The sequence below is a fragment of the Pteropus vampyrus genome, unplaced genomic scaffold (assembly GCF_000151845.1).
Source record: "Pteropus vampyrus isolate Shadow unplaced genomic scaffold, Pvam_2.0 Scaffold20, whole genome shotgun sequence".
In the NCBI taxonomy this organism is placed as follows: Eukaryota; Metazoa; Chordata; class Mammalia; order Chiroptera; family Pteropodidae; genus Pteropus; species Pteropus vampyrus.
The window spans coordinates 4246555-4259009 of NW_011888801.1; the positions used below are offsets into that span (position 1 = coordinate 4246555).

The 12455-nt window shown below is 43.6% G+C and overlaps 1 protein-coding gene across 8 annotated transcripts in view; it reads right to left on the minus strand.

The window, feature by feature from the left end:
* KCNMA1 (potassium calcium-activated channel subfamily M alpha 1) overlaps positions 1–12455 on the minus strand; it is a 709157-nt gene that overhangs the window by 211407 nt on the left and 485295 nt on the right. For 7 of the 8 annotated variants that reach the window (XM_023527946.1, XM_023527936.1, XM_011355314.2 and 4 more), the window contains exon 8: positions 12106–12197. In XM_023527946.1, coding sequence (XP_023383714.1) covers positions 12106–12197 — 92 coding nt within the window. Of the gene's footprint in view, positions 1–11918; positions 12007–12105; positions 12198–12455 lie in introns of those variants that run through there. The other variant, XM_023527941.1, reaches the window with a different exon arrangement.

Below are 12455 nucleotides of genomic sequence, written 5' to 3' on the forward strand. Positions count from 1 at the left end.
TTTGTCTTTGTGTCAGAAGGGTCTACTACCTGGGTCTAGAGACTCAGTGCCAGACCAAGGGCAGATCTGGCCCAGCAGTTTGATCCCTTCTACACAGAGGAAGCAGCTGGTGCTGCTGTAAGGAGCTCCGGTCCTGTGTGACCTGGGGCCAGTCACTATAAAATGATGAGGCCCAGACTGACTGGGCTGCACCAGAGACACTGATGAATCCTGCCACAATGTTCCAGTTCTCTGACCCCACCCCAGTCCACGCCATCATCCTGTCTTGTCTAGACGTCTACAATGGCTTCCTAATTCAGTTCTCTGTTTATTCTCCCTACAACTCCAACCTCCCTGCCTCCACCAACCGCGCCCCCCCCGCCCCCCGCAAAAAAAAAAAAAGCTAAAGAGCGAGAACTGTAGCAAACCCGACTGTGTCAGGTCCCACAAGGGCAGGGAGGTCTTACATCTCTCTTTAGCAGAGTCTCACTCTAGAAAGACAATATAAAATGCACAGCTCTGGGCTGTTTATTTTTAAAGATACTATATCCATTTTTACTGGAACAAGTATAAAGAACTTAAAAAACCCATAGCTATCCTGTCACAATAAATCATACAGAGTAAATTGAAAATCCTATACAGCTTTTCCTGAATACATTGTGCTCACTTTGTCAAAGAGGTAGATGAAATGTGGCATATATTGATCTTGATGTCTCTGTAAAACTATAATATTTATATCAAATACATATGCTAGAATCTCTTCAGTCTTTCTGCTGAACCTTCTAATCATGCTTTCCTTGTCCACCTCCCCCCCCCCACGCCCCCTCAACAATATCCGCCGTTGGTAGTCTGGTAGTCGTTGACAATGGGAATGCATTTTGAGAAGGACTTGTCAAAGGAATTCGGCAGCATTTTATCATGTAGAAAGCAGGGTGGGGTGGCAAGAGATCCCACAGCCCACATCAAACAGTGGTCAGTACTCAAAGTACTGCCCAAAGGAAGAAGGCAAAACCAACTCCTGCCTCCCCACTTCCTCCTGTTCTGAGAGCCCAGCCCTCAGGATTGCTTGTGGGGAGATCATCCTCTGCAAACAAAAGCCAACTCCAGGTGGTGTGTACCCCATCCTTCCACTGCCCCCTGGGACCTAGCTCAGGATCCCCAAAACTGGCTGGGCTTTTGAGAACTATCTGTTGACCAATGAACTGGCTGGCAAAGTGTGCTTGGCTAGGAGTGGTAAGCATAGGAAAAAATGTAACAATTTGTTATCTGCAAGCCTGTCAGAGCACTGGCTGATTCTGCCACCTCAGATCTACTACCATGTTTAAATTTTGTGAGAGAACAAACAGTACGTGTAAGGAAGACAAAAATGAAATCAAAAGAATTGTGAGTATATACCATTCCAAACCTTGCTTTAACCTATTCTCGTTAAAACAAATGAGGAAACAAAGCAAGCAAACAACAACAGAAAACCCCAAGGAGGTTAGGAGATAAGATTACTTCCTACCCAGGGCCACATATAGTACTTTGCTAATCACAGAGGAAGGAAATGCCTTCTCCCTCCTAGTGAGGAAGAGAAGAAAGTCATCATCTGATCCAGCTGTCAACAGAGCTGTTCTTGAGGAGACAGGCTGTTTTGCCGTTTTCCTAAATGGCAGCAGAAGGCTGAGCAAACAGATCCCAACGGTGTAGCAAAGTCACCTCTGGAAAACAGCCCCAAGGTCAAATGAGGAAACAAAGGACAGGCTACTGGTAGCCCCAGTGGAGAACATTGGGATGTCCTGACCAGACCAAAACTTTCTGGAAGAAGTGGGTACATCTTATCACATACAGATGGTCAAGACCTAAACCACCCGGAATCGGTGACTGCACCCCCACCATCCCAAATCACAATTAGATCTTCATAATTAAACCAGGCACAAGGAATAATTCACATCTTTTGTAGTTGGTTGATTAAAGGGAGCTTCAGTTTGAGTTTAAAAATGAAATTCTGGGAATTTCGTATAGGAGTATAGCAGACATTGTATAGGAGACATTGCTCATTTCAGCCTGTCCAGTATGCGCCCTTCCTTCTGTCAACAGCACCTGATTTTTAATTTGGGGAACCACTCCTCCCCAATCATGTACAGTCTGGACCCTTCAAGGTTTCCTGCCCAATCTAGGGCAATCAGTACCTTCAATCTTGAGTGGAATGATAGTAACTACACAATAGTGGCTAAGTCATCTGATGGTAAAACCCTAAAGAATGGCCCTGAGTTCCTGCTTGCTGGATTCCAGAGCTACTTCTTGAGTTCATGTCTGTTCTTTCTGGGATCTGACTCTTCAGATTTCCTCTGAATTCCATAAGGTATTCTAACCTTCAAAAAAAAAGAAAAATCCTTTTCTGCTTAAGTCAGCAAGAATCAATTTCTCCTTTGCTTATAACCAAAGAACCCTAATTGGTAGACTTGTTTACCTTGAGTTTCTCAATTAATTATCACAATAACCCAGGATGCAGACATTATCACCACCGTTTTGCTTTCTTTCCTTTTTCTTTCTTTACTTCCTACCCGGAAGAGGAATTACACAGCCTTCTTAAACAATGCCATATTACCCCACTCTCACTAATTGCACTGGTTCTTCCTAGTGTCTGTCCCCAACACTTTCAATCCTCTGCATTGTATTCATCTCATTACTGCAGGCTTGGCGGCCTTTGGCCGTTTTTAAGTAAGCTAGTCTTCCCATGACCTGACTCTTCCAATCCTAGATGGTTCTCTGCTCTGACAGAGAAGTTAGGGCACTGAACAGCATTTTCCTCTATTCAGATCAAAGCATATTTCCCTGTCTCCATTTGGTAATGCTGCTTCTAAACATGAGAGACCAAAAGAAGAGAAGATTAAGGCAAAAGTCAGTGACACATTTTGGGGATGCGAGTGGAATAGAGGAAGAATGAGCCCAAGCAAAGAAACGGTTCTTAATTTTGCCAGGGAAGGGAGGCCTGCTAGCTTTGATTGCAAATCAAGCCCCCCATCACCACCTGCCCTAACACCGCTGGTAAATCATACATCATAGCCCTAGAGCACATGCTGCTGAAATTGGCCCTCCCATAATGACAATCAACTTGACACATCCTGGCCTTGTTCCCCAGCCACGCCCAAGGGCGTTGCCCCAGCTAGCATATGTTGCTAGCCACTCTGAGTAAACCCAACACACTTACACAGGCCTCAGAGGGCTCCAGCATCTGTTACACACATAATGACTGAGGGCAGTCCACAGCTTCCAGAGCTTGATGAGGCATAATGCACCTCAGAGGGAAGGTACGGAATAGGACAGAACTCAGTATAGCATTGGCAGCTCCCCCACTCTCCCAAATCTCTCTGCATCCCTCTTTGACTGGGTCCATCATTAGATCCATATATTTTTAGTACACATGTCACCAGCTGTTACTTTTGCCCTAAACTGCTCCAATGGGTACATTTAACAATGAGACTTATCAAATTCTTTTAGGCGCATTCCCTTTAAAATGCTTGAAGCTTCATGCTTGCTTTATACCTTCATGATTTTATTGAATAAAATTCCTGCTGAAAGAGCATTTCACCAGGACGATGCTCCTACATAATCAAGCTTCTGTTTAGCTGGCTTCTTGGATGATTCTTGTTGGTAAAAGTCTCAGGTACCTTCCAGGAGAGCAAGAATCACACTTTCTTGCTCATCTTTTTAACCCCAGCACTAAGCTCAGTGACTGAACCATAGCAGGGGCTCGAATAATTGTTAGTTGAGCAAATATGTTGAATGGGAGCTTTCCTAAATCTGTTCTGTACATGTATAGCTGGCATTTGCCTTTGAGGTCAGTGGCTCAGGTAACAAAACCTCTCACGGAGGTAAGCACGCATGTGACTCTGAACTGCCTTCACGTTCCCTTATTAAGAAGGTATAGGGAGGGGACATAAGATTCTTTTTACTGACAATTGATATCCACATTTCAAGCAGTCCCTGTGGTTCTGGGGGTGGAGAACAAGTCATCGTTACGCAACACCAGTACTAGATGTGGAGCTAGAACCCTGAGAGCCATAGACTCAGGTTTCCTTAGTTTCAAGTTGCATTAGCCCCCACAAATTTTTAATAAAAGGAGACACCAGACTCGGCCAGTTAGAAAGTTTCCCGGTTTATTTTCAGAGTACGATGGCAGCATCTGTGAGATGAAGCCCAAATCTACCAGGAACTGTTCTGCACAGCTCTGGAAAGACTTCTGTCAGAATGAATGGCATAGCAGGAGACAGAAAACATGGTGCGACATGGTTGCGTTCGTTCTTTGGATTTGAAATCTACCCATCAAGGATTCATCCAATCAAAAGTGAGGTTGAGCAGAAAGAATCCTCAGGAATTATAATTAGAAAGGCCATATTCAGAATTCTTTTTTTTTTTTATAGAATAAAAAATATTTGAGAGCAAAAGTCTAGGCTTCAATATGACTTTTTATTCTTTTAAGCAAGCAGTTCATCTCCCACCTACATTTCTATTCTTGTTTTCAGAACAATAGCTGGAACATTTTGATAAATGTGTGGAAGGGAAGAGAGACAGCAGGAAAGTGGGGGGTGGGGAGCTTCCATTCCATTAGTATTATCAGGAAATTGATTTAATATGCATCCAAGTCTTTTAAAATAGAGCTTCAAGTTTGAAAGGGACTGAAGATGTGGCTTATAAGAATCCAAAGCAGATGCAAAAAATAAACGCCCACATCCACACCCACCAAGACCCCTCTCATTGGAAAGGAATACCTGACATATTACATTGTACTATACAGCATCTAATTGACACTTGCTTTTGGTATCTGCCCCTAGGTACTAAATTTCAGAAGTAGTCAAGGGGTCATTGTCCCAAAGTATTAGGGCAATCTCATTTTTTTTCCTCCCCCAAAAAGTTTAATGCTAATCAAAGCAGAATGCCTAATCAATCCAAGATGGTCTGTCAACTTGAATTATGTGTTTGTCTTCCTATTTACTGTATCTGTCTGTCTACAGTTCTTCATATCTTTGTGAAGATCAGTTATTGGGGCCTGTGTTTCCTTCTGACTCGAATGGCTACCAGATGATCCTTCCTGGTGATATGTTGATGATTTGCTAATTTATGGCTTTTAAAATCTAGGAATCTGAAGACATTGCTGGGGAGTTCAGGCTGGGACTCACGTGGGCCACGCAAGGAGAGGGCTGAACAGCTTACTTGTCAAGCGTTGGAAGTTTGTGTAAAAAGCAAAGCTTCAATCACATTTCAACCAGAGCGACGTCTGTGAAACATAAATCATAAGTGACATCTTATAAGGAACATCTCTCACAGGGGCAGCCACGCCCCTGCTCCTTCCAATTCAGACTGTGGGTAAGTGTTGCTGGAGCTCCACATAGATATGAAACAAAAGGAGGCCCATGGTGCTCAGCCCAAGACGACAGCACATGAAGTCACCCACATCCTATTCCCAAGTGCTAGAGATAACCTAGTTGTAGGAAGACTCACTTCTGGGCACCAATAAACTCTGAGTTTGAAATCCCCACCCACTTTGGTGGTCAAGTAATACATAACATGGAGCTCAAGAAATATGTGACATATTTTATGGATGTGTAGAAATACATCTATCCCAAGTGACTGGTATGTAGCAAGCACTCAATAAACACATGTAGAATGAATGAAGATGAAGGCATGACTCATGTTAGTTCTCTTTTAGCTGGGGGTGGACTATAGGAGATGGATTAAATAAATCTTTGTTTTAAAAAAAATCCCTGTTCTGCCACAGCAGATTGTTTAAAATTCCAATGCTTTAAGGGAAAAAAGAAAAGAAAAGAAAAAGAAAACAAGTGGCCTAGAACCACAGCGGGTAAAAAAAATCTGGGTGTGATAAAGAAAGCGAAATGGAATTTCATCTTGATACAAGATAGCCACGCAGGAAGGACTAGAAAGTCGTCTCCGAAAGTCATGAAGGATGCAGAAAGAGATGAAGAACCTATTTCTGATGAGAGGAAAGATGTAGAGTCAAATAAGGACTTAATAATCTAGAACCAGAGAAGGTACACAGGATGCCCTCTCCTAGTAGATCAGCAGAAGAGGGCTGTTCAGGAAAACTAGAGCCTGAGAGAGAAAGATTTTAAGACTCAGTCCCATGGAGATAGAACTAAGACCAATTATGGCAAGAGGGGTTCACAAAATATGAATTTTAAAACCTAGGGTATAAGCTCCTGTCAACCTAGGAGTTAACTAAATCTGGGTTAAGTAGTCATTGAACAGGCTGTAACATACCTTCCTCTGAGGTGTCACTTCCCTGGACCACTTTATCAAAGGTAAATAATCCCTGTTTCACTCTGTAACAGAATCTCAGTCTTTGGTTTTGTACCTGTTTTTGCTGCACACATCAAAATTTGTACCTGTTATCATCGTTCGTCATACCCTCGCTCATTGCCTGAAACCTCCTGGAAACTGTAACCTCCATGAGGACAGGTTTCCTGGGCAGCTTGCTCACTCTCAAATCCCTGGGACCCAACACAACCTAGCATTGTTCCCGGCAGTGGGGTACTCAGTCCACATCTGCAAACTGAATGAATGAACCAGTTGTGATAACTGGAATGAACGGTGAAGCAGGTAACTAACTATGCTCTAGCAGTTCTTAATTCTTGATATTTAGTTCCAAACTACTGAATACTCTTTAAAATGTAAACATTTAAGTGAAAGAACATAATAAGGCACTCTCTTTTCATTTTACATGGAAAAGCATGATATTTTCTGTCCACCTCTGTTGCATTAGGGATCCTTCTTACAAGCTGAGGACACATCTGAGGTTAAAGGCTGACTGCCCTCACTTGTTCCAGGAGGATGTAGCCTCCTCAGGGTTAATATTCCCACTCAATGATCTGAAATAAACCCAGAAAGTGTACCTTGCAGAGGGTGTTCCAGGAGGGGCGCCTGCTACTCTAATTCTCACTGAAAGTTAAGGAACTACCACCAGAGATGAGCTCTAAGCTCTGCTGCTGACAAACCAAGGAACTGAAGGAAACAGGTTGATATGTCTGCCAGGGCAGAGAAGGGTCTTCTTAAGATGGAATGCAGGTAGGTTCTGCTCAGGAGGGAGTCTAAATCTGGCAGATCATTACAATCCACCATGGCTGGTAACCTAGGAAATGAACTCCCCAGAAAGGATGGTACCAGAAAAAGATTGAAAGTGTTGAAATCCACAAATCAGACACAAATCTCACTTTGGACAATGATCCATCTGTTCATCCTTGAGAATTCTTCATCGTTAGAGTGCTCAAGAGGTAAATACATTTCTTGTCTAACCAAATGAGGAAAATTAAGGAAGCAATGGTTTTGTCCTCTCTCAACCATTTTGTCCTTGACCCTGGGGCCAGGATCCTTACAGGCAATAAATGAGAAGGAGGAAACAGGCCCAAAGTGATACTTATGCATTTCTCTTTCTCTTGTTCATGTGCAGTATCTTGGCCCCACTTAAAGGTAGAGGTGGAGGAAAATGTACAAGGATAAGATCACTGAGTTTAGAATAGAAAGGGGTCACATGAGACGATCTAGAGAAGCAACAAGGCTCAGTGGAATAGATTGCCTCTGGGTTTCAGATTCCAGCTCTAACCGTGTGATGTCAGGTAAGACATTTAACCTCTGTTCCTCAGTTATCTCATCCACTGCAAATGGAGATGATGGTAATACCTTTCTCACAGTGTATCTGTGAGGATTAAGAAACATGCAAGTGTTTTTAGTTATTATTATTGTCACAGAAGGCAGCCCTAGGGCCCTGGGCTATATTGATTCATGTTCTCATTTCTGGAAGTTTGTGACACGTCTCTGATCTATGTAAGGAAGTGTTCTAAAATAGGCATAGCATTTAAATTTCACAGAAAGCTTTCTTGAATGGTGCTAGAGTTTGTAAGTCTGTGATAACTATTCCCCCAACCAAAAGAGGGGCCCAGCTTCTCATCCAGCTGGGGACATCTCCTCTAAGTAAATTACATTCACTTTCCTATCCCCTTTTGCCTATTCCTTGTCCTCTGTTATTCATTCCTCTGTGGGTCTTCTCAGTATTTGGCTACCAGGTATCAGTAGAATAATCCAAACCCATCCCATTCTCCTCTGTCCCAAACACCTGGCCTGGGACTGCCTAGGTTTCGAGCCCCGGAAGCCCAGCATGAAATTACAAGGTCTGGATTGGCTCCCCATCCAGGCCGCCTCTAACAAGGGGGTTAGAGCTGATGGATTCCTCTCTGTGGCTGATTATTTTTCATGGCCCTTGGCCATGTAACCTCAGACCGTGATCTTGTCAGTTCTCATAAACTAACCAGGAGTAGGCTGAGTCACACACAAAGAGGAAGCCTCTAGGGGAAACGGCAGGGGCTGTGGGAGGAAGCAGAGCAGGCTGGGATTCCAAAGGCCATGAGAGACTCACCCCTCCACTCCCCCACCTCTGAGAAGCTTCGACGTCACGTGAAGGGAAGGAGGAGGGGGCAGTGGCTTTGCAAGGTAGGCTGGGCTGCAGGAGGGCTACTCTTTTGAATATGATTGGGGACCCATCCCAAGGGGCCAACTGTCCCCAAGACCTCTACCTTGGGAAGACTGCCTGCTTTGGCCGCTCATTGAACACTTGGTTGTTGACACCCAAGTCCCTGTTCTTAGGAGCCCCAATAAATCATATTAAGATAAACTAGAGAATAGGTGATATGCACACATACACACAGTCCCCCATCCACTGTTGGCTCTGGTGTCTTGTGTGAGGTCAGGTGTGGAATAATGATGAGAGTGCTGGAGAAAGCCATGTAGACCCCAGATATCGTATTGATGGTGAAAGTTTACTAGGGACACTATGTGAAGTGTTTACATTGTGCCAAACACATAGATTAAAACTGAAAATCGGGTGCCCACAAAATCTTCATTCTCCATTATCCTGAAATTAGGTGTTGCATAAACAAAATCCTGAGCTTCTCTACCTAATTTTTTTTTTTTTTTACTCTAAATAATCTTTAGATTTCAAAGTTGTATGTCTCCATAGCTTTGGGTCATGAGTTACCTTGAGTTCTCTGACAAGTTAATGCATTGTTAGGGAGGTTATTTCTGAGTAAAATATGCACACGTAAACAAATCCCCTAACCATGTATATGTTTTAATTGCTTTCTGGGCATTCATTTGATTAAATCCTAGGACGCAGCAATAATGTACATGTGTCCAAGAGCATAGCACGTATATTTATGCATACATAAAAACACGGGGTGAAGCATGCTATTTTAAGAGTCTGAACTCTATCTTTCAACAAAGTTTAGCTGCTTTCCTTTTGCAAATGCATTTAATTTTATCTGGAAACTTTCTGACGTTAGAAATAGAACAACTGTAGTTTCTCATTATGTTTGCTGCCAGAATCCATGCTTGGTTGCTCAACTAAAGACCTTATATTGCTAATTACTACCACATGCCCATATCCCAAGCGCAAGAAAACTTATTGATTCTGACAGCCCATTCTCTCAACACTGAATTCCAAATGAAAACTCAAATTTTGGCCAAACATAACATTTCATCAATCTTGTTCTACTGACTGGAAAAACAACATCAAACAAAGGGTGCTAATGGCCCTTTATTACCGTTTCTTTCCCAAGCTTATATTTTCTGATGAAAGATCTAAGTGACCAAAGGGCTTCTTTAAACTACTTAGTAATTAGCTTTTGAACCAGGAAACAATGCGTAAAGTGAGCAGTCCCAGTGTTGATGACAGAACCTACTCTCTGTCCCCCTGGGTCGGGGGACATCGGAGACCCAAAGAGAACATTAAAAGAAAAGTGTGCATTTTTGTAAAAAGAGATGGCAAAGAGAGAGGGAGGGAGAGGGAGAGAGGGAGGTGGGTGGAGAGAGAAAAAAAGAGGGGGGGGAGAGAAAGAGAGAGAGAGAGAGAGAGAGAGAGAGAGGCTAAAAGCAATGATAAAAGATTATAGAAGTGGAGGCAGAACAAAAGCTACAGGAAGCCTGTGATCTGAAGTCATCGCCACATGGGGTTGGAATGCATGTGCGAAGGCAGAAAAATGACCGGGATCAGACCAGGCCAGGGAGTGAGCATTGTCTGAGGGTCTCTTCTGGGTTAGCCATCAACTAAAGCTGCCAGCCACCAGACGCATCCAACATTTGACAAGGGAAACTATTTTGGGGGAAAAAAAATTTACCTGGCTTGAGAGTCAAGAAATATTCTCAACATAGACTTCAGGGCAATCGATTTTATTGACTCCATCGGGGGCAGTAATAAGAAAATGCTGGCTGGGACAGCGGGGTGGGGAGGCCTTAAAGAGAGCCCCAGCCCTCAGAATGCCTTCTGCTTTATGGCAACATGTCTACACCTTAAAGGCAAAACAGACAGAGAAGCCGTTCTCCGCTTGGCATGGAACAAATGACCAATGGGAATCTCTGGACATACTTGGCCTTTTGGATCCAAGCAGTGGCCCAGAAATCAGAACAGCTTGGTTCCAATCTCATCCAGGGCTGTTAAGATAACAGGAAGAGGAGGGCTCCATTAGAGGGAAAGGTGGAGCAATGTGATGCCTCCACAGAAAAGACGCCAACTGGCCTCCTCTCGCCCACTGCCCTTTGTTCTTTTGAAAGGAAACGGGTATCCTGTGGATAGTTCAAGAAAACGAGCCCTTTTTTCCACCTCTTCATTTGCTGAAAGGCAGCCTGGACACCTGAGCTCAGGAGCTACTGGAACCACCACAGGACAGGAGGCTCCATCCAACATGACTATCAGGCGAGGAGGAGGAAGTGATGGAGGGAAATGCAATGGTACTGGTTTGATCTTCTCTTTAAAAAACAAAATAGGCTATTACAGAGTTTGTTGGAAAAAGGACTGGGCGGGGGGTGGGGCAGGGGTGGGGAACCTAGTTCCATGATAGGAAGTCTCATGACTAGGAAGGGACGTGAGTGATGAAAATATTCTGTATCTAGATCCGGGTGGGAGGGACTGTGCACATAGGTGCAGATTCCTCGAGCTGTACATTAAAGCACACATCTTACTCTGTGAAAGTTAAAACAAAAACAACAACTCAAAAAATAATAAACAAAGCCTCAAAAACAAAAACAAGCAAATAAAGCTGAGTGCCCAAGAAAAAGCTTTTTTAAAAATGTAAAGATGGCTGCTGCCAACCCTGCCTCCCCCCAACGCTTTCCTTGCAGAATGGTGGCTGGCAAATGACAGGGTGGTGAGGTCCTGCCATTTACTCAGGAGTAAAACTTCTGGTTGATAAGGGAACCACATATTGATACCAATATTGATAAAGTGATCTGAGCACAAATTGAAATAGCCCCCAAGTAGAAAGCATTCACATACGGGAAGCCGAAACAAAAGACTGACCAAGAATATTCTGCGGGGCCCTGACACACCGTAAATATATCTTGCCCAAAAGGAATTTCAACTGAGTAATGAGCCCCTTTGAGGACAAGCTCTTTGCCTCCTGGCTAAGGAAAACTGGTTTCATGGTGGCTGCAATGCCTTACAGTAAGCAAGGTGACCTTGATGTTGTCTTCCCTAAGACTTCCCTGCTGGAGTATGATCCCAGGTTACTGCTGCACAGAAACCCCCATAAAATGGCATCGTCTTAGTCCGAAGGACCAGAGTGTCGTCACTAAGCCAGATAGTTTGAAAAATAAATGAGGTTTGTTTACTTGTTAGGAATCGAAACACATGGACCTCTTCCAGAATAAATCTAGTATGTCTCTTGGAAAGATAGATGGGGAAGAAAGTTGTGAACTGGGAACAGGCCTAGAGAGTTGGCCCAAGTGTGACAACCTGGGTAACCTCTGACATCACACCCCACACAGAACGGAAACCTTCCCTCACGAAGGTGGGATGGGTGGGATGGGAGAGGGGCAGGGTGCAGGTGCCACCGCCACAGGGACTCTTGGAAGCCACTCAACCACATCTTTTCTGATGCAACTGACTTACTTTCTGCCTCCATGTTTGTTAAAAGTCCCGCCGAATTTATTCCGATTCAGGATGAGAGCAGCAATTTCGGGCACGTAGCGGGCAAACATTGCCTACATGCATGAAACAAAGAAACAAGAGCCAAAAAAAAAAATGGCATGCAGAGAGGATTCTACCGCAGCGGAGGCAGCGAAACCTCCTGGCATACTTACTTTCTCCCACTGACCGCGCTATATGAGCCCCCGTATTTCTTGCGGTTGCCTATTAATTCTATGATTTCAGGGACGTAGCTGGCAAACATGGCCTGAGGAGAAGATAGGAGACAGAAGAGAGACTAAAAAGACAGGCCAAAGAAAGGGGGTGACCTTTTCAAAAGGGGGGATACTAAGATCTGAAAACACAAAAGGATTAGAACTGCAAAGGTATATACTGATACGCTAGATTATAAAAAATAAATAAATAAAAGCACAAAAAGGGCAAGCTCCTGAAAATGCACGGGACAAAACAAACATTAGCCAACCCGAGAAACTAAAAATAAATAAATAAATAAATAATAAATAAA